General features: G+C 32.4%; 2 protein-coding genes across 5 annotated transcripts in view; both read right to left on the minus strand.

Moving 5' to 3' along the window:
• The window catches only part of LOC100185221 (condensin complex subunit 1), a 20,074-nt gene extending 15,669 nt beyond the window's left edge, over positions 1 to 4,405 (minus strand). The window contains exons 1-5 of one of the 3 annotated variants that reach the window (XM_009863925.3): positions 4,200 to 4,405; positions 3,974 to 4,108; positions 3,448 to 3,675; positions 3,050 to 3,161; positions 2,877 to 2,981 (exon numbers count right to left, since the gene is read on the minus strand). In XM_009863925.3, coding sequence (XP_009862227.1) covers positions 2,877 to 2,981; positions 3,050 to 3,161; positions 3,448 to 3,675; positions 3,974 to 4,108; positions 4,200 to 4,317 — 698 coding nt within the window. In that variant the 5' untranslated portion in view covers positions 4,318 to 4,405. The remainder of the gene's footprint in view (positions 1 to 2,876; positions 2,982 to 3,049; positions 3,162 to 3,447; positions 3,676 to 3,973; positions 4,109 to 4,199) is intronic. The other 2 variants (XM_026838495.1, XM_026838496.1) reach the window with 2 other exon arrangements.
• A 217-nt stretch (positions 4,406 to 4,622) lies between these two features.
• LOC101242248 (dynein heavy chain 2, axonemal-like) overlaps positions 4,623 to 26,368 on the minus strand; it is a 48,145-nt gene continuing 26,399 nt past the window's right edge. Inside the window, exons 48-86 of one of the 2 annotated variants that reach the window (XM_026838491.1) lie at positions 26,277 to 26,368; positions 25,567 to 25,658; positions 24,943 to 25,141; positions 24,092 to 24,316; positions 23,767 to 23,871; positions 22,744 to 22,932; positions 22,037 to 22,253; positions 21,376 to 21,525; positions 20,443 to 20,610; positions 19,995 to 20,137; positions 19,394 to 19,551; positions 18,725 to 18,857; positions 18,228 to 18,367; positions 17,798 to 17,927; positions 17,120 to 17,317; positions 16,512 to 16,653; positions 16,090 to 16,196; positions 15,498 to 15,713; positions 15,220 to 15,310; positions 14,715 to 14,881; positions 14,490 to 14,638; positions 13,924 to 14,141; positions 13,103 to 13,314; positions 12,723 to 12,938; positions 12,061 to 12,260; positions 11,323 to 11,449; positions 10,875 to 11,061; positions 10,250 to 10,455; positions 9,472 to 9,572; positions 8,895 to 9,000; positions 8,575 to 8,685; positions 8,039 to 8,230; positions 7,693 to 7,877; positions 7,048 to 7,270; positions 6,763 to 6,876; positions 6,402 to 6,554; positions 6,174 to 6,350; positions 5,547 to 5,772; positions 4,623 to 5,288 (exon numbers count right to left, since the gene is read on the minus strand). In XM_026838491.1, coding sequence (XP_026694292.1) covers positions 5,134 to 5,288; positions 5,547 to 5,772; positions 6,174 to 6,350; positions 6,402 to 6,554; positions 6,763 to 6,876; positions 7,048 to 7,270; positions 7,693 to 7,877; positions 8,039 to 8,230; positions 8,575 to 8,685; positions 8,895 to 9,000; positions 9,472 to 9,572; positions 10,250 to 10,455; positions 10,875 to 11,061; positions 11,323 to 11,449; positions 12,061 to 12,260; positions 12,723 to 12,938; positions 13,103 to 13,314; positions 13,924 to 14,141; positions 14,490 to 14,638; positions 14,715 to 14,881; positions 15,220 to 15,310; positions 15,498 to 15,713; positions 16,090 to 16,196; positions 16,512 to 16,653; positions 17,120 to 17,317; positions 17,798 to 17,927; positions 18,228 to 18,367; positions 18,725 to 18,857; positions 19,394 to 19,551; positions 19,995 to 20,137; positions 20,443 to 20,610; positions 21,376 to 21,525; positions 22,037 to 22,253; positions 22,744 to 22,932; positions 23,767 to 23,871; positions 24,092 to 24,316; positions 24,943 to 25,141; positions 25,567 to 25,658; positions 26,277 to 26,368 — 6,320 coding nt within the window. In that variant the 3' untranslated portion in view covers positions 4,623 to 5,133. The remainder of the gene's footprint in view (positions 5,289 to 5,546; positions 5,773 to 6,173; positions 6,351 to 6,401; positions 6,555 to 6,762; positions 6,877 to 7,047; positions 7,271 to 7,692; positions 7,878 to 8,038; positions 8,231 to 8,574; positions 8,686 to 8,894; positions 9,001 to 9,471; positions 9,573 to 10,249; positions 10,456 to 10,874; positions 11,062 to 11,322; positions 11,450 to 12,060; positions 12,261 to 12,722; positions 12,939 to 13,102; positions 13,315 to 13,923; positions 14,142 to 14,489; positions 14,639 to 14,714; positions 14,882 to 15,219; positions 15,311 to 15,497; positions 15,714 to 16,089; positions 16,197 to 16,511; positions 16,654 to 17,119; positions 17,318 to 17,797; positions 17,928 to 18,227; positions 18,368 to 18,724; positions 18,858 to 19,393; positions 19,552 to 19,994; positions 20,138 to 20,442; positions 20,611 to 21,375; positions 21,526 to 22,036; positions 22,254 to 22,743; positions 22,933 to 23,766; positions 23,872 to 24,091; positions 24,317 to 24,942; positions 25,142 to 25,566; positions 25,659 to 26,276) is intronic. The other variant, XM_018812324.2, reaches the window with a different exon arrangement.

Below are 26,368 nucleotides of genomic sequence, written 5' to 3' on the forward strand. Positions count from 1 at the left end.
CAATTATATCGGGTGGAGGGGCGGGTGATAGCTTTGGTTCTTGTTGTTCCTGTTATTTATTTATTTATTTATTTACATTATAAGGATTACAAATACAAAACTGTAAGAGAAACAGATCAGTTGTTATTTATGTAGAACAGTATTTCTAAATCTCTTCATTTGTGCGATATTGTACAATAAGATATATATACGCTGAAATTTTATATTTATAAATATTTTTTTGTAATTTTTTTATATTTATAATTTTTCCTAATAAGATAAAAAAAAATATTATCAATTTTTTGATCAAACAATAATCTACAGAGCTGTACATGTTGAAAATCCTTTAGTTTTGCATTTTTTTAAAAATATTTATGTAGCTATATATATTTTTTATTTAGTTAGTTAAATAAAAATAGCTGTTTCATTTTTAATCGGTTTATAAGCAGAGGCAGACAAACCAAAATTATCGGGGAACAAATTAGGGATGTGCTGAAGTTGAAAAAGCTCGGGTTCGCCGAGCGCCGAGCTTCAACGAAAAGCTCGGCACGAGCCCGAGCCCGAGCTCCTATGACGTCATCAAGGAGAAAGGCGTACGAGAATGCGTTCCTATTCAGCCGAAAAGCGTCGCTAATCAAAATAATACAGAACACGTGGTTTGCGGTTAAAGACGCGTCTCGTTTCGTAATTTCTACTGTTGCAAAATGTAAAATTCATACAAAAAGTATTTAATTAAAAAAATATATATAATTGTTACAGCCAGTGGCGCAACTGGCAAGTTTCTACGCATGTTCATCTTGGATATGGTAACGGTTATTTACGTCAGAATAAACCTTTACGATCGTTACATCACAAACGAGATTGTTGAAACTTTGTTGAAAACAATCGTGTTTCATTCGCTTCTATACAATCTGCAGTTTGTGTATAACCAACATAAATTGTAATATGATATTACAAAGTATCGTCCCGGCCGAGCTTGGACTGAAGCCAAAAAAACATCGTTTGATGGCACCACACGAGAAACAGAGTTTCATTACATCATTTTTCACGAGAATAAATTCACAACGATTGCTTCGTTTGTTACGTGTGAAATGTATGCTACCGCATGCGTCTTCCTTTATTTCATACGCCGGCGCAGAGTGTAAAAATGTGACGTTGATACACGATGGTTTGATCTCGTGGTTGGGATACCGGCAAATTGCTGACGTTGAGATTCGTTACTTGCGAGAGAGCAAATTCACAACGAACGAAAAACAATTAAAGAGAAAGCTACGCTGACCAGTCTCGTTATCTCTTAGTAGCTTCACTTTTTTTCATTTTTAATATTTTTCGCTCTCGCGTGCAACATTATAGCAATAGCATAAGGCTCGGCGCTCGGCCCAGTTTTCAGCCGAGCGTCAAAAAAGGAGACGCTCGGGCACGAGCTTTTGAGTTCGGGCTCGGCTCGGCACATCCCTACCGCCGGCATTGGCCGGATTTTTTAAAAACTTCCGGCGTGGGAATCCGGACTTTATTTACTTCGCCGGCCGCGTAACATTTCGTTTTATGTTAATGTATACATAAGTTATCTATTCGTGCAGTTCTGACGTAAAGAAACAGCTTAATATTGTCATAAATCCGGCATTTATGCGGAGACAATGGCAATTCTGACAAACATAACTAGCTAGGTCATAATACATTTGTGGTATTTCCTATTTGATTGCGCCATAATAGGGATTGTGACTAATGTAATACGTAACAAATAACAATACGAACCAATATTTCACCTCGTGTATGCTCGGAGAGTGTAGATCAGTGTATTACCGAATATAAAGCACAGACAATCTTAAAGCACTGTTAAATTCCTGGTAATCATTAAAAAGGTAATTCGTTGCCCGTTGAAACGTGTAAGTGTTTTTTAACTGTGATTGGTAATCGCCGATTAGTTTTATGGTTTTATTAAACCAAAGAAAGCAATCCTAGTGAGTAGTAGAGGATTTCTTGCTTAACAAGCTTCTGGTAATAATTTAAATGTTGACCGGACAAGGTTTATCGCGCGTGTTATAAATAACACTATGCCGTATTATAGGGTTATAAACAAAACTTTAGTTTTACCGCCCAACTATTAGCCCTGTGACAGTTACGTGCGTGTTACACGTGGAAATCTTCGCGGCAATCAGACTTTGATCGGGAAAAGACGAAACATGATTGACACGTTTTTAATTCAATTCTGACGCTACGAAGGACCGCAGGAAAAATCGTTGGCTTTTATCCAAAAGCCTCATGTAGTCGTAATTGATGACATCATAAATAAATCATTACATTCGTGCGGTTTATTGCACATAGTGATGCACATTACAGAATTTCGAATTCGTAAGATTCGAACCCTTTTGTATTCGAATCTAAATACGGGATTCAGTATTCGGTATTCTGTTTAATGACGTCATCACACGTCATCTCATATACTGCATTAACAATTTTTGAACTTTATTAATTTTGAAAAAAAATATTTTTGTGTTTGTGGGACTTTCGAGAGTAAACGTTTCGTAACGTCTTTTCATAGCCTGCTATACGTTTCATCAAAAACTACCCAATAGTACAATTTTTGATCATTTTACATCTCATGATCCAACAAGGCTGCTATGAAAGAGTCAATAAACTGACTTTTGTGGGTAAAATTATTTTTTCCTATAAATATAAAAAGATTCGAAATTCTAGATTCGAAATAAAGTATTCTAGGATATCCTAGAATACCTAACTATTCTGTATTGTGCATCCCTAATTGCACATGTTTATTTGTTTCTTTGTGAAATTTTGCAACATAAACTTGGGATTTTGCCTGTAAACAGGCTGCCTTTCCAAAAGTTACAATAAAAGAAATTTGCTCATTGAACAGGTTTATTATAAGAAGAACTTACTTTTTTATGATGCAGCCAAGTAGGTTAAGTACTGAAGATTTGACAAGTTTACTTTTTACCATGGTTGGATCTTCTAATATTTTGAAGCACAAGTTGCAAACAAGACTGTTAAACAAGGAACAGTAAACAAATGTTTAGTTTGTTATTGTTTTCGTCAAACGTGACTCACGAACCTCGTCAATTCATCCTCCACTAACTGTGCATTCCATAATCGATGTATGTCCAAATCGAAAACACTCATTAGAATATGAACCGACCTTTGGCATTCACTCTCCCAGTCAATTCCTGAGTAAGAACATAAACGTATATTCACTGAGGTGACAACATACATAAATAATTATCAAATATTAATTAAAATAAATAACATTGTATCGACTGTAGGGTGTAACTGTCACGACTTTTATGCAAAACATTATTTCGTTCTTTTTTTATCAATAAGCGTGTTTTTTTTCGCTTTTGTCAACTCTCTTGTTCTTCATTAACCAAAGAGACAAAACAAAATTCATTGATTCAACATGACCAAACATTAAGTATAAAACATACTGCACTCATAATAAATAAATGAGGTTACCCAGAGCAGTTGAGGATTTGGCTTTTGATGATTTCTTATTTTTTGTTGTAGTAGAATTCTCCCTATCTTCTTTTCGTGAAAGAGATAAATATGAATCTATCATTTGAGTTAGAAGGTAAATGTTCATTTTCAAAGCATTGAGATATTTAGTTTGTAACATTTCGTTTAGTTGATCATCAGCTTCAGCGTGAAGGAACTTGCTCAGTTCGTTTGTAAACAATTCGCAAACTGTAATAACATGTTTCTATTAGGTTAAAGAGGCAGACCAACACAAATCAAAATTTGTATATACATTTGGGGTCCCTATAAATAGTGCATGTCCGCTAGTATGTCCACAATGTTTCCTACATAGTGGACATAGTGAACATTGTGGACATAGCGGACATACTGAATATTGTGGACATAGCGGACGTAGATGATATAGTGGACTTGGACATGCACTAATTAAAGAGACCGTACATTTGTACCAAAAAAATTATTAGCCTATTGTACAAAAAAATAAACAAAACGGTAAAATGTACATTACCTTTTGTAAGAATGGTCCATGAAACTTGTTTTGTACTGACATCTAACTGGATAAAATTTGTAACAACACTGTAGAATGCATCAAAATGTTGTGTGATATCTAAGCCAGCACTTTTGTGTAAGGATGGCTTGGCCTCTGGAAGTGTAAAGTGTCTTTAAATATACACACAGTCAATTTTATTAACTTGAATATTTCAAATGTAAGTATCCTCATTTTATTTTTATACCTTGTATTTTCACAGGAATTTTTCTTGTTGAATAAACTTCTTCCACATAATATTGTCCGGCTGTCCGTGAAAGCAGATCTTCACGGTTTGAAGGAATAACGAAATTAAAACTCGGCATAATATTTTAATTTTGTATGCTGTTAAATAATATTTATTAAGACATAAACGACTTAGATTCGTAAACAAACGAAACGGTGTAGTGTAAGTTACTTTAAATCTGTTTGAATTTGCAACTATATTAAAATGGATGTTACGTATGTTCCCGCGCCGATCGTTGGCAAAGATTCTTCAATCTGTGCATGGGAAGTCGGAAGTTTGTAATTACCTTAACGCTAATCTTCTGTAAAATTGATTGTAAAACTAGCTTATTGTATAAATTTCATAACCATTTTAAACGTTTGTTACCATACTGTTGTTATACGTTATCTTTATTACAATTTTCTCCCTTATTCAATCCTACAGATCATCTGAAATAGTAATTGGTTAAAGTTCCCGCCAAAAATACTAATAAAATGCAAATAAATAAATTAAGTTCGTTTAACTTTCAGAATATAGTATTAACTTTCTGTTCCTGAATTTTCGTAATGAAGTTTTTCCATTTGTCTGACTTACAGAAAAACAAACAAACCTAAAATCCAATCACATACGTAATAACTCCTAAGCGTACACCAGATTGACTATGCCCTAAGTTTCCTAAATAGTTGGGATGCGATAAAACTGGGAAAGAAATGCTCTGTCTTGAAGCAGAGTTTGCCGAGTATGTTTGTATCTAATGTAACACATACATATAGTACTGCGGTGTGTCTTTGTTTGTATAAAAATTGTATTCACAACAAAAAAAAACTTTAATAAATTTCTCTGCACAAAATATAAACAACAGTGGAATGTAGTAATGCAATCTCAAACTTATATGAAACAAACTAAAACATTGAAGTTAGTGGTCCAGTGACATAAGAAGTGCCGTCCCTCGTTTCACCCAATGATCAGAACTGGATGAACCAGCTTTCAAATCAACAGCCACAATAAACGAACTTCTACCAGAAGATCCAGCGCGGTTAGGGAAGTAATAACACGGACAACTGTATATTCCTGTGTATTATATTATTGGGTTAAGAATGGGAAAAATAGATTAGAAAAAAACATAGACATGGTGATTTAAGCCCAAAAGACCCTTTGTAAAAATGCTGATAGGTTGTAACAAAAATTAGAAAAAAAAACATTTTTTTATTTCTATTTAACACAAACTTGCAACATTTGAGACAAAAAATCTTGAAATTTTGAAAATAATAACTGTTTTCAACAAATTTTAAATATTAAACTAAAATTAAAATAAACAAAATATGTTACCTTTCCCAGATTTTTTCTTGGCTTCGCTTGGTTTGAAATGGATGGTTGGAATAGCACATGTTAGTTGCATGGGATTGGCTTCAACCAAACATGAATTCTTCTTGTCCCAACCTGCTCCTTCAAGGAAAAGTCCCTTCACCCAAACTCCATCTCTTGGTGGTGAAGTAATGTGATTGTCATCAACAGTGGAAACAACAAACTCCCATGATAAGGAATCAACAGAAACCTGGAATGATCATGAATTAAAGTACAAAAGCGTAATAAACAAGAACTTAAATACAAGATATAGGGACAAAGCACTGTTTCTAAAAACATACACAACAGAGTTCACTGATTTAGAGCAAGGTCATAGACCTATTAGATTTAGACAAACAATCCACATTCACTGTTTCAATTGTAATTGATACAAAAGTTATTGGTCTATATGAGAGAAAACTGTGGAAAAACGAGTACAAAGCAGAAGCCAGTTTGAAACAGGACTGATCTACAAAATGGACATTAATGAAACAACGAAACTTCACTAAAAGAATTTTTACCAATAGTAAATAATCAAGTAATGAACTGCTTCAAGGCCACATTTTAGAGTACTATTTGTTAATTAAAGTTCATAATTATTACAAAACTCACAGCATTTGCACGAGCAGATGTTTGTAACACTGCTGTGAGGAATCCTGTAGGAAACGTAAACGCTGACATCCAGAATATTGTTGGAGGATGAGCTGTTTCCGCCCATTTTGCGAATAACTCAACTCTGGCAACTAAATCTCTTGTCCATGCTCCAAGTGGTTTCATTGATGGGAAAGTCTGCAGTTATAAAATTAATAAAATATTTTAGGTTTAAATTGACATGGTTACCTTTTCCCACATGGAAGGTACCCTGCCTTCAAATATACACTGGAAAGTTTCCTCAAGGTCTGAAGACATCAGCACCAAACCCTGGATTCCTTTCTCCAAATCAATAAGTGATTGTCTCATGATTACAAGCAAACTGTTGTACCTTTCAATTTCCTGCAAAAACAATAAAAAAGGAATGAAAAAAGTATTGCATTAGAGTAAATTAATGATGCACTGTGGGTCCAGTGGTTATTAATGGGTTGTTTAAATTGTCTACAATACAGAATAAATGAAACAATACTCACAAAGTTTAATAGAAAGTAACTCTTAACCAATCATAAAGTATGCACATATATGTGAATAAAACATATTTGTATTTCACCTGCAATAATACAACATTTAAAGGATTTGGATCGTCCGATAAAATCTTTGCTGTTCCTTCATAATCAATTACTTCTGGAATTGTCTTCAACACATTTGCAGCCAGATCAAGCACCTACAAATGTGTAATGAGTTATTTTGGTGAAATGTCTAGGTTTACAATTTTTTATAATTTTGAATTTTTTCTTTAATTTTTATCAAAGACAAAAAATACGGTATAAAAGTAGGAATGGCGTATGTAATGTATATTATATTAAAATTAAGCAAAGATAACGAAACCAATCACCTTGTCTTCCTGACTAACACCTGTCGTCGTAGCAACTTTTGGTTGAAGTGAAAGCAATGTTTCAAACAGTGTTCGTGCCTCAGTGATTTGTGAAGCAATATCTGCGTTGGGGTGTTGACCAAATGCTTCAGGGTTATCAACATTGGGAAGCATGCTGATGTATTCCTTGTATGTTCCTAATCCTCCATCTTTTGGAATATAGTAAGTATCCATGGTGGATAATCTGCAGGAAAAGAAAAAACTCTTTAATGTAAAATATTGTTTTAGTTTTCTACTTTTCTGTTTAACACAAATGGAGAACAAAGTATATTGATATATACTTTTGTTTGTATCTGTAAAAAGCCTGTGTTATAAAACTGTTTTTTTATAAATTTTATATCAAAACAATTGGGTAGAAAATAAAAAGTAAAAAAGTTTAACTTATAGAACCGCCTTTCCTTTTAAATGCAACAGATAAAATATTTAGACTGTTTCATATTAAAACGAATATTGCTAAACGCCAAAATTAATTTATAATTTTCAAACCAACACATCGGGTGTAGTGGTAATGAGCCAACCGTGGCCCAAATCCTAGGACCCATGATGTGCCACGGTGCGGGACCTTACCCACATAGAATAGAAACCAACACATGTTGTTTGTTTTACTTGTAAAACGCAGTTGATATAGATTCGTTGTTGAATGTTGTGTTGATGTAACTATGAAGTAATCTCCTGTCCCAATCATCAGTGATGTGACCTCCGTAATTAACACCAGCGATCAAATACTTCAGTGCATCCCATGGCGTTTCCTCATATTCATCCAGATATATTGAAAGTAGGTTTTCCGATACCTGTTTGAAATTTTTTTATTTTTTTTTATTAGAACTTTGAAATTGTAATATTTTAAATTTTGTTGTGAACAAATTGAAAACTTTTACTAAAAACCAAATTTTTTTTTTAAATAATAAAAATCACATTGTAAAATAATTTAAAACAATAAATATTAATTCACCTCGAAGTCTGAATCGTTAAAGCCATAAACAATATTCCACCCAAGCATTAAAAACTTCTTTCGTTCAATAAGAAGTGAATGGAAGAAGCAAAGAGCAAAAAGAAGTTTTTTATATTTGCTTGGTTTGGTGCATCGCGCAAACTGAGGCTCAGTGATAAGTTGATACAAACGTTTCATATTTGCTTTCAAACCCTGTGGACAAATTTAAAACATTTCAAAACAATAATAACTTGTTGTCTAATGAAGAAATAGCATAAAGTAAGCACCTAATGATTCAGTTCAGATGACAGACTGTGTAACATTACATATAATAAATTTGAAAGAAAATGAAACAAAATTCTAAATCACACATTCTTAAACTACCAGAAAACAAAAGAATTGCAGTAGTATTTTAAAAAGTTACAAAATTAAGTTAAAAGTCTACCATTATTTTACAATTTTAGTTAAATCAGCCATTTTACTACAACACATGCTAAAACTTTGTCATGAAACGATTGGTCATCAAACATGGTTTGGACTATCCAATGCACACCAACCTTGGGTGGTTCTGTTGTCATTTTAATCCCAACTTGAAGAATGGAGATTGGAAAGTCTGGATGAGGAGACGAACTTAACCACAACCTAAAGTCACTGTGAGGCTCTTCAACCTGTTTATTTATATGGAATAATAATAAATAAAGCTCCAACTAATAAATTACAACTATTGGAATTACAACCATATAATGCCAATCTAAAACCACCCTTTTCAGAATAAAGATTTACAAAATTGAAAATATTTTTACTAAATGGTTATTGAAGTTTGTTGATGAAAACCAATGATTAGGTATTTGCTGTAAGATATATGTCAAGTCATTACCTGTAGTTGTTCCACCAGTTTATCAAGCTGTGGCATCCAACTAAGTGACAAGTGGCAGTTAGCCAAGAACACCCAGTTTCCTTCTTTGACGCCTTCCTTGATCATTCTATATACAAACAAATAAATGAAGTACTTATTTATTTTCGACTGAAAGTGAAACTACTTATAGCAGAGTTTGGGGCATACCTAGCCAATTTTTTTTACTCCGGCGGTCGATTTTGCGGTTTTAAAAGTCATTTGTTTTAAAAGCTGTTTCCTATTTTAAAACTATGATGGTACATTTAGATCACATTTGAGCATATCTATCAATACACAAATTTTGATTTTTCGTTGGTGTGACCCTCTAATGGCAATTGCTCCAACCCAGGGGTCACTAATGGGTTGTCCAAATTATTGGCTATACAAAAAAAAAAATGCCCCAAAAATATTTATCCACAATGTAATATTCATGGTAACTCGTAAACTAGCATAAGGTGTATGAAACAGAACATCCGTGTTATAACGGCTGCTGCTTCCCAGCCACGCCACAATAAAGCAAGTTACATTCATTTATTGGCGTTGTATGTTCATACACTACCTTGTTGCAATTGGAGCTTGACCTTGACCAAGAGACAAAGCGTGGAATCTATGAGCCATCGAACATTGCTCAGCAAGTTGAAGTAATCCACTGGTTGGATCCTGTAATGATATAAGAAGTTTATTTAACAAATTTGTTTGGAACTGATGATTTGCTAAATGTTTTATGTATACCAGATGTGGATAATTATTTTGGCCACAGTGATAACTGTGTTACCGCTTGACAGGGCAAGTCGAATAATATGAAATAAATCATAAAAGAAAAAAAATTGATTAAAGTATTAATTTGCAATAATAAAAAATTCATCTTCAATCAATTTCTTTGTAGGATGAAAACAGATCTTAACACACCAACTGTTACGCCATGTACATGAAAAGCTAATGACAATGTAACATAAAAAAACATTTGTTAACAGTCACAAACAGTACTAATGTATAAAACATTCAAAATATCATGGTGACAAACATCATTACACCAATCTTTCAACGGCTCATCTGGTATAAAAACATTTTTTATTTCCCACGCTACGTCTGGCATCTGGCAAGACTTCATTGATTATATATATTCTAAATAATATATTAATGGCTCATCTGGTATAAAAATGCAGTGTATTTCCAACGTTTTGTCTGCCATACATCGAGACTTCATCATTCCCTGGCGTCATATGGCAGAAGAAACAGTGGAAATACACTATGTTTTAATACCAGATGAGCCACTAATATATTTTTTATACTATGCCTGGTAGCAGGAATAAGAGAATAGTCATTACGATACTTACCACACCGGGTGAAAGAACAAATATAAGAGGAGATCTGGTTGTACTATCATCCACCACTTGCTTCATATCAAGCACAGGAGGTTCAACAAACTTTGCGCCGAGATTATTCACAATAAAACTTGTGGCACAGAATGAAACGCGATCAGAACGTAAAGAACGAACGATCACCATGCGTTGCAATTCATTACACGAGTTCTCCCATTCCCCTGGAATGTTACAAAGCATTTAATATGGCTGTTTATTAAACATGCCAATTTTTAACACAAAGTTACTGTCTTAGTGATTCAGAATAGAGTTGTACTAATACAGTTGTATTAAGGGAAAAAATACTAGTTTGTAGAAGAGTAATTTTTGTTTTTTTGTCTTATTTGATCTATAGCTGATAATATGGGCAACCCATTAGTGACTGATAGGTCGAAGCATGTCAAATGTTCAAAGACACACATACTAACAATGGTAGCAATAACTGGTACTTTTTGGGCATTAGCACTCTAACCATTGAGCATACATTTCGACAACAATCATAATTTATTTTTAAATAAAATCACATTTTTTTAATATAAAATTGTTTTTAAATAAAACCACAAAATTGGGTAAAAAGACTGAATATAGCCAACCATCTAACCTGGTAAAGGAGCATTCTCAGGTTCAGGACTTGTAAACCAAACGTGCCAATCTCGTGGATATTGCTCAAATGATGTCATTATACCATGGAAGTTGGTAAGCTTGTCAAGTTCGGTGATATTATCCCAGCATGAATCAGCAAGCCAATTGGGACATGGGTTGTCCATCTGACCCTCTCTATCTAACACCTAATTATGTCATAGGAATTTTAGTATTTTTAAAGCAACATTTGTTTTTTTTTAAGAATAAAACAAAAAAGTTTAAACCTTATCATTATATAAATGATGGCCAAAAAATTGATGCCACCGCAAAAAATGATGGCTAAAAAAACAAAAACACAATTTTAGTTGTTTTTTTTTAATTTAATTTTTTAATGAGGGAAGGATGTTTTAAACTATATCAAAGTTTAAATGCAAAAAAAATATCTCAAAATGTTCATTTGAACTCACCACTCCTCCACGTAAGAAGAAGTTGTATTCATCCATGTTGATCTTGGATGCAGATTCGAGGATCTTTGCGCACATCTGGAAACTGAAGAGCATCTTGTGCATTTCAAACAATCCACGACACGTGTATCTGTTAACAACATAAATAAAATGAGTCAAACTTGCTTTATATCCTGTAGCCGAAAAACAACAGTTGTTATAACATGGGTGTTCTGATTTATACACCTCATGTATCTGTTAATAACATGTACTACAACACAATATTTAATGTGTTATATTATATGTCAAATACTTTTCCTAGTTTGTGGTTTCTGTTCTCTTGAATGTGAATGAATGTAGCTTGCTACATACTCGTGTGGCCGGAAAACGACAGTCGTTATAACATGGATGTTCTGTTTCATACACCTTGTGCCCAGGAGTTACCATGTGTGTTATGGGAGATTATTTATATACATATACTAATATTTTATGTAAGGCTGATAATTTGGACAACCCATTAGTTACCACTGGAGTAATTAAGATCACTTAAAGTAATTTAGAATCATAATTAGCTTTATCCACTCATGGGTACAATTAAACTTCACAGAACAATAAATTATTAAAAAACAGCTCAACCTGAATCAAACACCCTCAGCTCATATAATGCATACTTGAGTTTGGGCAACCTCTGCATATATACATCAATTAGGAAAAGCATTGAAGGAAAGCAATGTAAATAGTCTGTATAGATTCTAGTATTACCTGTATACAGCATATGTGTGGTATTCATTCAAGTTATTTATTCTGTTTTCAAGTTTTGGACTCTTTTGACTTTTATCAATCGATTGATTGAAGAGATCAATGAAAGAGTCGAGCGAGAACTGATACATCGGATCAATTCTTCCCATGTCGTTTAATACAAAGAACAGAATAGAAGCTCGTTGTGCACATGGTCTGTAACCCTGCATTTAAAAAAACCTTATTACATATGAACTGTCATGCATATTACCAAATCAAAAAAATATTTCTGACAAAACGCTGTCAAAACTGTCAATACAAAATTTGTTTTATAGGAAGCACAGATTTTAAAACAGGAAGACAACTGTGTAGTTTTCCATAGGACTGATGCATTGATATACTTGTCAACACAAGCAATATTTTTTTACATTAACATATTCGTTAAATTGTTTTTTTTCCCCACTGTCTTAGGCCAGTGCTTTAAAATCTTTATACAGCTCACAGTTGTGTAAAAATAGCTGAATATATAATGAATACTTTGGGTTATGATTTTAGATCTAATGGAATTTTGAATAAAATAGGTAAATGGAATAAAATATGTTCAGCATCCTGTGTATTTTCCGCTAGTTAGGTCTTAAACATCTAAATTATGAAGACATATTAAAATAAGTGATCCACATTCTCACTTCTCTTGCAGCATCAATCTTCTTTTCTGTCTGCTCGGAGACTTGAAGTTGTTCCGACACCTCAGCTGATATTGTCTTGGAAGAATGAAGAGTGTTGACAAGTTGCTCATCATCCAGGAGTGATCCTTGAGCTTCATTGAGGAGACGGAGGATCTCATCTTCCAGCTCTTGGAGTTTGTTCTTCCCAGAAGCAATGTTAATGACCAGACTATCTTTCTGTGGATAAAATGAAGACAGAAGATCAGAAAAGAATTAAATAGAATATAATTATAAAGCAATTCGAAATTTAACCAAAAAATGTTCAAAACAATATAAAACAACTCAAAACATTTAAAATAAAAATTAACACAAAATATTTTTTTTTATCAAGTTTTATCAACCTGTTCCTCCAGCTCGGGTCTTTCTTTCCGCACGACAGTACCAAGCAACTGAGCCTCTAAACCTTGTTCCTTCACCGCAAAGTTAACGATGCTTGTCTTAGTTGATATCTCAGGTGCGTAGTGAGGATTGGATAACTTAGTTGTGATATAGAACTTGAAGTCAGTGTTGTATTCGACCTCTTTGTCACCAAGCTTGATCAACATACGACCGCCTGCATGAGATTTAAACCTAATTAATAATTGTGTGGTGAGAACTTAAAAGTTATAACAGAGATGTTCTATTTCATAAACCCCTTGCCAGTTATAGTTTTTGTCTTTTTATTTTAGTACAGCTGAAACTTTGTCCAATGACCACTGGGTTGAAAGGTTAAAGCAATTATTGTTAATTGTTTTGCACAAGGACACGTACACTCGCAATCATAGCCCTTTTAAACTCAGAATCTGGTATCCTTTAAGGTCTCTAGGTACAGGGCTAAGCTCTTCCACCACTGTGCTATACCATCCATGTGTTTATGACTATCAGTTAAACATTGTGGTATTTAAACTAACCCACGTACTCTCAATGTATGTAACTTACTTTATCCTCGCATGGCTGGAAAACTACAGTTGTTATTACACGTGTGTTCTGTTTCATACACCTCTTGCCAGCTTACAAGTTACCAAGTATGTAACTTTGTGGATGATTTTATTTAAGTAGGATTTTTTTGTTTTTTTATGAGTGGCTGATAATTTGGACAACCCATTAGTGACCACTGGGTTGTAGCAATCGTTAAGTGTCTTGCCCAAAGACACATACACTCACAATGGTAGCAGCTACCTACCAACTTTAGTGATTGCTTTGTTTAATATTGGAGCAAGTGAGGGATCAAGTTCCTCTTGTACGTTCTGCAGAAGAACTGGTGATCCAAATTGAATTGAGTTTTCCAGTGTACGAAGATAATCATGTTGTTGTAGATCAATAAGTTTCAAACCACGTCGACCTTCCATGTTCTTGATCCATTTAATTGCTTGTCCTTGTGGATCAACCATTAGTGGCCAACTGTGTAACAATAACTTTATCATCATGTATTTATCAACACTGGGAAAAGGATTATATACTAACAAGTTGCTTGTGTCTGTACAGCATACACAATGAATTCATACACCTTTTACTCCTACCAAATGAGTTACCAAATTTTAAACTTTGTGTTTAATTGTTTGTTACTGTGTAATTGATAATTTGAATAATTCTTCAGTGGGCACTGTTCGGATGCAATTATTTTTGCAGAAAGTAACAGCTACTCAACAAATTCACGTAGACACAAGTCATAGTAGTACATAAATATAACTTTAAATTTAACTCAAATGTCATTTAATCAAAATTCAAAATTGTTAAACTGTCTCTTACCGGTTGCCCCTAGTAACAATAACACCATTTTCAGTTGAGAAAGCATCGGAAGGTAATCCTTGTAAATTCCACTCCCTTGTTTGTGTTGGTTTTGATAGAAACTCAGCGAATGTAAAGTTAGGGGAGCATGGAACATGTAAGTCATGAACCTGTGTGAATATACGTAAAATATTTTTTCACTGGTAAAAATAGCTTAGTTATTTCAGTTTAAAAACCTGAACTTACCTGTTTGAGCCAGATTTTGTCAACCATTTCATCTCTGTAGTTTGAAAGGAAAGGTCCCATGTATGATAGGAAAGCAGAAGCAACAAGACAATCACCAACCAGATATCCCATTGATTCTTCCAAGTTCTCAGCTGTTGCTTCCCATCTAATCTTCTCACCAGCCAAACCTTTGCATTATTATAATTAGTATAATAATAGTAAGAACTTTTATTTTTCTCTTCGATTACGGCAGCGAAGATTTATAAATATATTACGAAAAGAAAGGATATAGAAACAAAACAACAGTTGCTAATACACGCTTACAGTTTAAAACATATTTACATTTAGTTTGAAGAAAATAAGCATGGTCGCTACACCTAGTAAACAAACAAGTCATTTATGTTTAATTATTATTTAGTTAAACATCCAATGCAAACAAAAGTGTGCTTAATTAAAGACACAACCCGTACAATTATAGTTTAACATTTTATAAAAAGTTTTTGAGACTTTTAAAATTCTAACTCACCAGCCACCAGTTTGCCAGCTCTTGTCAGCTTCAACTCAGTTTCTTCAGCTTTTCTTTTCAACTCTTCTTTCTCCGCTGATTTTTTCTCATACTATAAGTGCAGTGAACAGTTTTACAAATGTGTAGTTATTTTCATTGTTTTTAAATAGATTTTATACTATAATAGATACACACTGGATATACTTTTTGAGTATATATACAAACTGTTGTTTATTTTAAATACAATAACTGGGAACGCAAAAAAGTGAAAATAATGCTCTTGCTACATGCTACCCAACCTGCTTTTTAAGGTTCTCCATTTTCTCTGTAACTTCCTCAAGTTTCCTTTTCGCTTCGGCCAACGAAGCTTGTTTCTCTTTAAGTTGTTCCAACGCTGCATCCAATCTTTGTCTCTTTGGCTCCACCACTCTGTAAATCCTTCCGAACAGTTCCATGGCACGAACCCATAAACATAGTGACTGGGCAGCAACTGATACACGACCCACATTGTCAGGCTGTTAAAAATATTGTTTGTTTACACAAAAGTTAATGACAACTATATTTTTCGATTAGAAAATTAGCAGTATAGATTAGCCTGTTAAAAATATCGTTGGTTTTTCACATCTCAACAGGAACCATATATTTTGATTATCATTATACAAATCGATAGGTATTTTTATTAATACTGTTGTTTTTTTATTTTATTCTTTAAAAGTGTTAATAATTTTTGAAAATGTGTTCAACTTGCCAGTTATACATGTGTACTAAGAGTCATTATAGCTTTTGAAAACTTCAAAAATTAACTGTTATCATGTTTGCACCACTTGTTATTAACTTCTTGATAGTTTAAAATTAACACATCAAATGTGATAATTGAAACATTCAACTAACATGAAACTCCGAATGTGCAACATATTGTTGTCCGATCTTTTTTAAAACTCGATCCGACATGTTCTCTTTATCAAAGCTGACAAGTTGTTTAATGAAATTCTGATCGCCTGAAAAAAAAAATTTTTTGATAATCACAAGAACATATACCTTTATATACAGTAGCGTGCTTTAATTCAAGACATAAAGATATTTAAATGTTTAAACTTTAAAAAAATAACATTCATAGTCATGTGTTGTATTATTTCCTTTTTTGGTGTTTTTATATCAATTTTTGGTTATTTTCAACAGATAATATGGTATCCGTTCAATTTAAAAAAATTAAAACTAACAAAAAAAAATTAAACTAATAAAAAAAATTTAAAATCAATTAAAAAAAAAATAAAAAAATAATATGTTTAAACAAAATATTTATTCTTTCCCACCAAGTTGTCGTTTAGCTTCAGCCCAAGTTGGTTCACTTCCCCTCAATATCATGACAGCTTGCAACACCATCTCAACCAAAGCTGGTGGTCGTCCATACGACTTAATTTCTGTTATGTCCTTCTTATTCAGTGCTTCTAACGCCTGGTCGGGTTAAGAAATTTAATTCTGACATTAACAGTTAGCAGTTGCTTATGTAAATTTTAAAATTCTCTTCATAAATACCAGATGGTCTTGTTTGCTGAAATGGTAATTATCAATATTTTTATATTTTTAAATTTAATGTTGGATATTAAACATCATGTGTCTTTAAGCACACTGTTGTTTCTATGAAGTTTAACTTGATAATAATTAAACATAAATGGCTCGTTTGTCTGCTAGGTGTAGCGACCACGCTTATTTTCTTCAAACTAAATGTAAATATGTGTTTAACATTAAGTGTGTTTTAAGTGTATTTTTTGTCGCTATATCCTGACGTTTTGTTAGAGTATTTCTAAATCTACGCTACCATAATCAAAGAGACAAATAAATTTATAATATTATTATTATGTATATAATTTTTACCAGGCTGCTTTGTTTGATTAAAATAGCATTTCCATATCATTTTTACCTTAGTTGCTTCTTCTAAAGCAGGGATTGCTTCATCCAAATCCCGCTGTGCATTATCAGCCATTGTTTTACATTTAACTTCCTCAGCTTGTATACGTTCACCATACGCAGCAACTGACTTCTGTTGTTCATCAGCTTCCCTCTTCTGCTGCACGATCACCACCAAATATTCTTCACATTCTTTTTGAAACTGAGCAACCTGTTTGAGGAAAAAATATATTTATATTAACAAACAACAAATATTGGTTGAAAAAGATATTTATATTAAGTCTTAAGAAACAACAAATATGAAGGCAAAATTATATAAGAAACAGAATTACGGAAAAAACTAGGATTTTAGACAATAATGAGAGAAAAGCCTATTTTCTTCTAACTAAATGTAAATATGTTTCAGTTGTAAGCAGGTTTTAACGACTGTTGTTTTGTCGCAATATCCTGTCTTTTTGTTTAAAATATTTTTAAATCTTTGCTTTCGTAATCAAAGAGACAAATAAAGTTGTTATATTATTATAATTATACTGCTTTCATTGTAAACAGTGCATATTAATGGACTTTCTGAATTTGCAGCCAATATTAAAAAAAAACGTCTCACAACTAAAGTGGCTAACATGATAATAGCAGTCATATCCAAAAAAGATTTAATAAAATAGTAATTATATCATTTTAATACAAATCATACTTTAGTTTTTGCTTGTTCAAGATCAATAGACATTGCTTCAACTTTAGCTCTTGTATCGTCAATTTTGAACAAACCGTTCCTCAGTTTCGTTACCTGGTCACCAAGTTCTTTGCGTTTTTCGAATAGCAAACTAAGAAATAAAATAAAGAAATTAGGCAATATGTTGCCATTGAAGATTGGTATAAGTATATTTATCCACATTCATGTTATTAAAACATAGGTTTAAATGCAAAACAGCTGGGAAGTTTTTACAATTCTTCAACATTGAAAGGTCAAATAACATTATGTAGACTTTTTACCCAATTTCGTAACTGAAAACACATTAAATATAACAACAGCCACACTTGGTGTATTTTTAACATATATTTTATTATGACCTTCCTTTTTTCATATTACGCTAGTGTTAAATTCATGATGCCTAGTTGCCTACCCTTTGTATCCAGATACAAGTTCCAAATAATTGGTAGGAGTAACATAGTTATGACGTTTTAACTCAAACAGAAGTTTTTCGGAATAAGTGACAACAGAGCGATGCATTGTCACGAAGATTTGAGCGACATTCTTGTTTATCTAAGTGGAGAAAATTCAAAGGTTTTGTTTTAAAAGTAACAAAATATTTTACAATTGAATTCACAAGAATAAATTATGATTTATGACAATAATTAAATCATAAGGAGTTTGGGTTAGTAATATTTGAATACCTGACAGCAGATAATTCATAAATAATTTGGAGGAACATAATCAAATTTTAAACTAATAAATGATTTTAATACACATTATATGAATTACTGATTCCATTCTTTCATACAATGAAATTTACAAATTTAGTTGGTCATCTTACTGATGTTAATACACAGTAAATAAATAACTGATCCAAATTTCGTACAACGGAATTTTAATTAGTTGGTCATCCATGAAGTTACTTACATCTTCACTTGAACCAAGATCAAGACCTTCCAGATATTTCTCAGCGACTTCCAATAAAGCGTCATGTGGCCATTCAGTGAATAAATCAATTGTTGTGCAATTCACAAAAGCAGGATACTGCCGAATACGATTTCTGTGAAAAGAATATTTTATATAAATTTATTCACTGTAGTTTAACTGAAAGATCTGCAATAAAATAATTAACAAACTGAGACACTTTCAAAATTTAGTTCAAGCAGTCATAGAAAAAAAAAGGTTTTATAACAAAGTTTTATTCTGCATAATTCGCAATAGAAAGCCTATATTATAACCCAGCAAGTTAAACCACCAAGCATTTGATAAATCAGAGGTGTGCAACCTTTATTACAGGAAGGCCAGGTATAAATTACAGGATGAAAACGCAGCCGTTCACTTTTTAACATAGGCTTGCATGGAACAATAATAGTTTCTTTTTTATTTTTGATCTTTTAACATTAAAAGGGGGGTTATCTCCTTGCACAAATATGAAGTTCAGGCGCATTAACTTCTAAAGAAAACTGCTATAATTAATTGTCACATCAAATAAATTCAGTAAAAAATATTCAGCTGGCTTTGAGGCCGCACATCTTTTCTTTGCGGGTCGCATGTTGACCATGAGACAGCCATGCCTACCACCATATTTCCACCAACCTGAAAAGTTCTCCTACAGGACTCATACAAAGTGCGACGTGAAGATTGTTCCTCACTCGATCGATGAGGAAGCGGAACATCGCATCTGGAGTTTCAGCGATGGCTTCCTTCTTTGCATCCGCCTCCAACTCATTCCTCACTTCTTCAAATTCATCCGGCTGCTCAAAAAAATTTAAAAAAAATTAATTTAACATGAATTAACTAAAAAACAGCTGCTCAACGAAAAAAAAAATTAATTCAACATAAATTGACTAAAAAACGGCTGCTCAACATAAATTAATTGGATGAGAACGAAGCAAAGAAATTGACTTTTATCATCATGATGCATTTATGGTTAAATTAGATTAAGCTTATTTTGTTTCATTATTACTTTGTTAGCTTACTAATGACCATTTGCTTCTTCTTTTGAATATTTTTTATCACATTTGATATAAAGTATCACATACTTTAAAAAATTGCACTGCACCGACAGAAAAAAATAAAGTTAATTCATTTTGACAGTAACTTGGTCCATGATCAGTGTAAAAAAAGTTACTATCCCCCATATTAGTGTCCAAAACATCGGCTGCCTTAAATAATTTTAATAAAAACAAATTTGCACCTTGTATAAATTAGGGACTTCCCCGCTACTGAGAATGTTGTTAATATCCTCGAGGAAAATTTCTTCGACCACTTGCGTGTCGTTGAAGAGAAAAACTGTTGGCTTGTTTTCAACACCAGCTTGATAATACAATCTCTTCAGATCTTTGGAATAAAACAGTTTAAAAAATAGGTTTAAAAACAATGACACCCAAAATATGATTGATTTAGTTATGTAGTCTTGAAAATAAAATGGTCAGGTAAAATCTAAATTTTAGCATAAATTGTGACCAATCGGTTTTACCATTAAATGTGACCAATTGCTTAAAAGGATTTTTTAATAAAATCTAAAAACACTTTATTGTAAAATTAGTTTACCAGTACATAGTTTAAAATGCGGGAGCTGCATGTTTAAAAAGAACATTCAATAGAAATAGATTTATGCACATTCGAAGAAGTAAACTATTCACCATCTCTAAACTCTTGGCTTCTGTAATTTCGCGACACTTCAATTTGGAAAGTGCTGTATTCACAAATATAAGCTGCTAATCTCGCTAAGCTTTGTCTCCCTGAACCTCCTATTCCGATCAAGAGAATATTTCCACGAGGTTGACGAATCACACGGATTATACGAGCAACTGTATCAATAGAAATATTATATTAATGCTATGTATGTAAATGTAGAGAACAAAATTCACAAATAAAATAACAATGTTTATATGTAAATACAGTTGATGTTTATGTGTAAATACAGTTGAATAATATGTTTATAAGTAAATACAGTTGATGTTTATAGGTAAATACAGTTGAATAATATGTTTATAGGTAAATACAGTTGATAATGTGAATTGAAAACTAATATGGCTTTGCTTGAAAATATTATTATGTGTTCCCGCCCTATGTAACAATGTATTTTGCATGCTAATAGTTGTGTTCAAGGTTGATATGCCATGCTAATATAATCCGATAATCTGTTCATGTAATTGTTTCAATTTGATTATTAATAAAACTATAGTGTTGTTGTTATTACAGGGTATATATTGCATTGTTATATTGTGTCTTTAATGTGAGATTTCAGAGGCAATATAATGAAGCCTAATTATCTAGCTTGGTATTAGTTTAACACAATAAAGACATTCATGTGCAATATGATGATATATATAGTAAGGTTGGAAAAGACAGGACACATTTAACACACAATATCCAGATGTACTAATCGTTTTTAAACATTTAACAACGGTGTATAAGAGTCACGAGGATACAGGTTTATAATTCTTTTATTGTTCTTTGTTTACTAGACACAAACTGGATAATAAAATATAGAATAAAAAGGAGTCCCATCTTTTCCCATTCGACCATACAAATATTGACATATTGAAATATTAACCCATAAGTAACATTACCGTGTTCTATTGCATCCTTGAACAACACAAGATCCATGGGCACCACACCCGGTGTCATGTTGTAATCTTCCATCTGATCTTCCATATACTTCTTCACTAGAACAAACTCAACAAGATCTTCATAAACCTCATTTGTGTTTAGGAAGTCACCTGTGTTTTAAAGACAACAACATTAAACAACAAGTGGATATAAATCTAGATAGAATTTAAAATCTTAGTTTAGTGTTATGTAAATTGCAAAATAAGAATTCCCCTTTCAAAAGTGTTTGTTTTTATTTCGAACTAATTTATTTTGCAAAAAGCAGCTTTACCACTGTTATAACATTGTTCTTAAATATCGAGTTTAACACTAGTTAGTAATGTTTTGTTATCTTTTTGTATAACATTTAATTTGTATAAGACATTAATAACTAGGTATACTGAGTTAAAAAAAATATTTAAAAATGTAGTGTATCTTGTTCACAATGGTTGCAGCATCAAGCATACAGCTATAAATCTTTATTTTTTAAACTTATGCTGAAGCATGCTGGATGTTGGGCCAATCCTGGCCTAAATCGTTCATGGCATGCCATGCCACGGGACTTCACCCACATAGAACAAAACTTTAAAGCATTTTTTCTAATCCATACAGGTAAAATGCAAATACGTAAAATTTTCTTACCAAACACAGGAGGCTGTTTGTTTGGACACAAGTTATGATAAGTTTGATCAAACAAAGCTCCGAGTCTGTCACTAAGCATTCCAATAAAGTTTTCTGTGTCTTTTGCATCAACCAAGCGATCAGAGAAAACTCTGAAACATTCATGAATCCACAACCTTGTCATGCTATGTTTTGTATCATGGAAATCTTTGTGTGCACGCAGCAGACCTTGGAACACCTGTTTTTATTTAATAAAGATTTTTATTGGGAAACATGAATGAATAAATTAAACATTCAACTGTAAAATTTGTTACAAACTTTTCTTTTTTAGTATCACTCTCTTAATAACTGAACACAAACAAAGAACTTAATATCCCATACACTTATAACAGATGTACTAATTTTCAGCTATTCGTTAGATATGATAAATGGTAAATTTCTATTTACTTTCGCTATTAGACTGTTTTCTGTGCAGGTCACGCAGATAAACATAATTTTTAACATGATGATAAAACTTGGCATGACAGTAGTTGCACATGTTTGTATAGAATAGGAGCACCTTTAGCAAATAATATCCAAATGTCCTGATCGTGTTTTAAACAATTAACAATGGTATGGAAGTATTGAAGATACGGTTTTATAATTCTTCAAATATTTTTTGTTTATTACCAAAAAGGTAAGAAAATAGAAAAAAGCCATCCTCACCACCCTACTATATACATACCCACCTTGGAAATGTCTCTTAAATTAAAAAGATAGTGAATCTTGGCTGGTGTTGGAAGGAATTTTTCAACAACTAATCGATAAACATCGATGGTTGCTTGCGTGATGATGTCACCAACGGGTTTCACATCTTCCTCAAAATCTTGCAACTTCTGGTTGATCATCGTGCCAAAGATTCTCTTGATTTGTGTCTCCTGTATTGATAATAATAACGACAACTTTATTTGTCTCTTCGAGTAGCGAGGTTTTATAAATATTTAAATTGAAATAACAGGATACAACGACAAAACAACACTTGTTAAAACACGCTTACAGTTAAAAACATATTTTTAATTAATTGTAAGAAAATAAGCGCTACACCTAGCAGACAAACGAGACATTTATGTTTAAGTATTATCAATTTAAACTTCTAATAGAAACAGTATTATTGTGTCTATGATGGAAAACATGGGTTTATAAGTTAGGTTTAGATGACATAAATCAATATTACACAATTTACACCAGTGTCACGTAATAACCACAATTTTAGAAAAGTAAACTTTCATTGTTTTAGACAAGGCATGTATATGTATGGTAACCTGAGTGTAAGAGTATTTGTGCAACGTAATTTACAAAAGAATTATGTCCGTTGTCTTCAAAAATTAACAAACATTTTTTTTATCTCTTCAACCTAATAATTAGAAATATAATTAATATGTTGGGAGTTTTTAAAAAACTTGTTTTAATTAATAAACTACCGCTAACTTTTGGGTTACTTTGTATTGGGTGTAACAGCCATACTCTACAACTGACCAAAAATAAAAAGAAGACGAAACTTAACAAAAAGTAGCAGTGGGAAGGACATAATTTGAATATTTAAAGAACCTATTCGCATATGGATTCTACAACTATAGATCCAACAAACAAAAAACTAATTTTCAGACTAATTAATCATAGAAATATAGAACTGTGGTTAAATTGCTTTGCAACTTCACCAGTTTTACAAAATAAATCATTTTGTGATTGTTTAAGAAAACATAAAATCTTACACTTGGAAAAGTCATGTTGATCAAGTTGAATCTGGTTTGAAGTCGTTGTGAAATAACTTGTCTACCTCCACCCGGTGGTCCCATATCACAGAGCAAGTACATATCCTTATAAAATAAAAAAAACATTATTAATTTGTTTAATATTTAAAAGCATCTCAATCTATTTCAAAAACAGCAAAATAAAGAATTTTAAAAATAAAGAACATTTTTATAATAATAAAAACTTTAAGAATAAAGAAAATTTTAATATTCATGAAAACTTTACTATTAGGAAAAATGAAGAAAATTTTAACAACGAAAATTTTAATAATAAAAGTTATACTACCTTGATATGTTTTGTGATTTGCTTCTGTCTGTCGTACCAGAAACTATAATCAATCCATTGCCTGATTAACTCAAGCGGGGGTTGACTACCAAACGTGTCTTTAGCTGGCATGTTAAAGTCATCCATGAAAGTGATCATCTTTTTACTCCCCACTGGAACGTAAACTCCCTTGGTTCTCTTCTCTACTCGACTCTCAATAATTTCCTGTACGTTGTTTGAAGTTGTCTGGACAAAAAGAAAGATTTCTGAAACAATTGATCAGAGAAATTACGAATAAAACTTGCTTTATCCTCTCGTGGCCAAAAATGACAGTCGTTATAACGCAAGTGTTCTGTTTCATACACATTCTGCCAGCTTACTAGTTACCACAAATGTGACTTAATTAATTTTTTCAGGGATATTTTTTATGTATGGCTGATAATTTGGACAACCGATTAGTGATCACTGGGTTGAAGCAATTGTCGTTAAGTGTCTTGCCCAAAGACACATAATGGTAGCAGCAACGAGGCCCACAATGGTAGCAGCAACGAGGCCCACAATGGTAGCAGCAACGAGCTTTGAACCCATTACCTCTGGGTTAGCAGCATGCTTGCTAGTGAATTGTGCAATGGCGCCGGACAATGTATTTTAGATAATAATAAAACAGGGCCCCAAGAGTTAGTGTTGTCATCTTTGAATCAAAGATGCAGAGTTCCAGGCTTAATACTATTACTATTATGGGCATGTTGTCCATGAGCATCATTTAACAGTAAGTGTTCCCACATAAATTTGTCCAAATTATCAGACATAATATTGTATTTTATTACACCTATTTCTTTTATTAGTTGATTTAGTTCCTACAATGTTTTTACCTGTGACGACATATTTATGGTGAGAGTGATGTATTTTGTTGCATCCAATTTAGACAAAACATTCTGAGCTGTGGATGTTTTCCCTGTACCCACAGGACCAACCAGTAGCACAGGGAATCCTTTCATTATAAGGGAGGTGACGAGAAAATCGTAACGAACCGTGTCAACAGTGGGAACCATGATGCGATAGAATGGAGCACTAATAATAATAATAACAACTTGAACTTTTTTAATTTTTTTAAAAATATTTTAACTAGTTAAGGACCAGGTTTTTTGATATAATAATAATAACTTTATTTGTCTCTTCGATTACGGTAGCGAAGATTTAGAAATATTTTAATTGAAAAGACAGGATATAGCGACAAAACAGCAGTAATTAAACATGCTTACAGTTAAAAATATATTTACATTTAATTGGAAAAAGTAAGCGTGGTCGCTACACCTAATGGTGAAGATTTAAAAATAAATGTTTTAGTTTTGTTTAATGAGTCTAATCTGAAAATAAGACTACAAAAACACTAAAAATGTTTTCTTTTGTAGATATTATGAAGAATACACTAAACAATTTGATTCTTTACTTTTTCTTGCAAGTAGTATTCTGTCATATTAGGAAAGTAAACTTACTTAGGTGGATATCTCCATCCTTTTTGAAGTTTTTCTTCAAAGTTCACCCATGTTCTTGATTTTGGATCCACATAATATTCATACACCGTGTCCTGGGTTCATAAACATAAATCATTTAAGTAAATGTTAAAATTAAAAACAAAATCTTTGTTTTTTACCCAAAGATATTTATTTTGAGTTTTCAATTTTACTATTAAAACAAGGTAAATTATACATACTTAACATTTAATATTTTAGAGTAATACGTTCAACTCAATCTTCATATTTTTTGCGACATATGAAAGCTACTAATTTAGCACCAGCAACATTTTTTCTATGAAAACTTTTAAAAAAATATTAAACTTTGGTTGTTTGCAAATGACTTAAAAAGACTGCTCAGCGAATTTTTTTTCTCCCCAAATAAAACAGGGCCATTATTATTAGTATGTTAATAGAAAGTGTTGCATTAGAAACCTGATTGTGTTTTCTACAATATATACATTTCCACAATACATACAGCAATATTTCCACAATGTATATATAGTAAAGAAACCGGATTGAATCTTTTCACAATATATACAGCAGTATTTCTAGAATATATTTCACAATGCATACATTTTTTAGAAAATATACAGCTCAAGAAACCTGATCAGTTTTTACACAATTTTCACAAATCCACAAAAACACTATGTACAAACATTGTAGATCCTACCAGTCACAAACACCCTCACCTTGTTAGGAAAACTTCCATCAATCTCCCGAAGATAATTATCAACTTTCCTCCTTCCATCTTCATCCACAGCTGCTCCCACAGTCCAGATGA

This window comes from Ciona intestinalis, chromosome 1 (genome assembly GCF_000224145.3).
Source record: "Ciona intestinalis chromosome 1, KH, whole genome shotgun sequence".
NCBI lineage: Eukaryota > Metazoa > Chordata > Ascidiacea > Phlebobranchia > Cionidae > Ciona > Ciona intestinalis.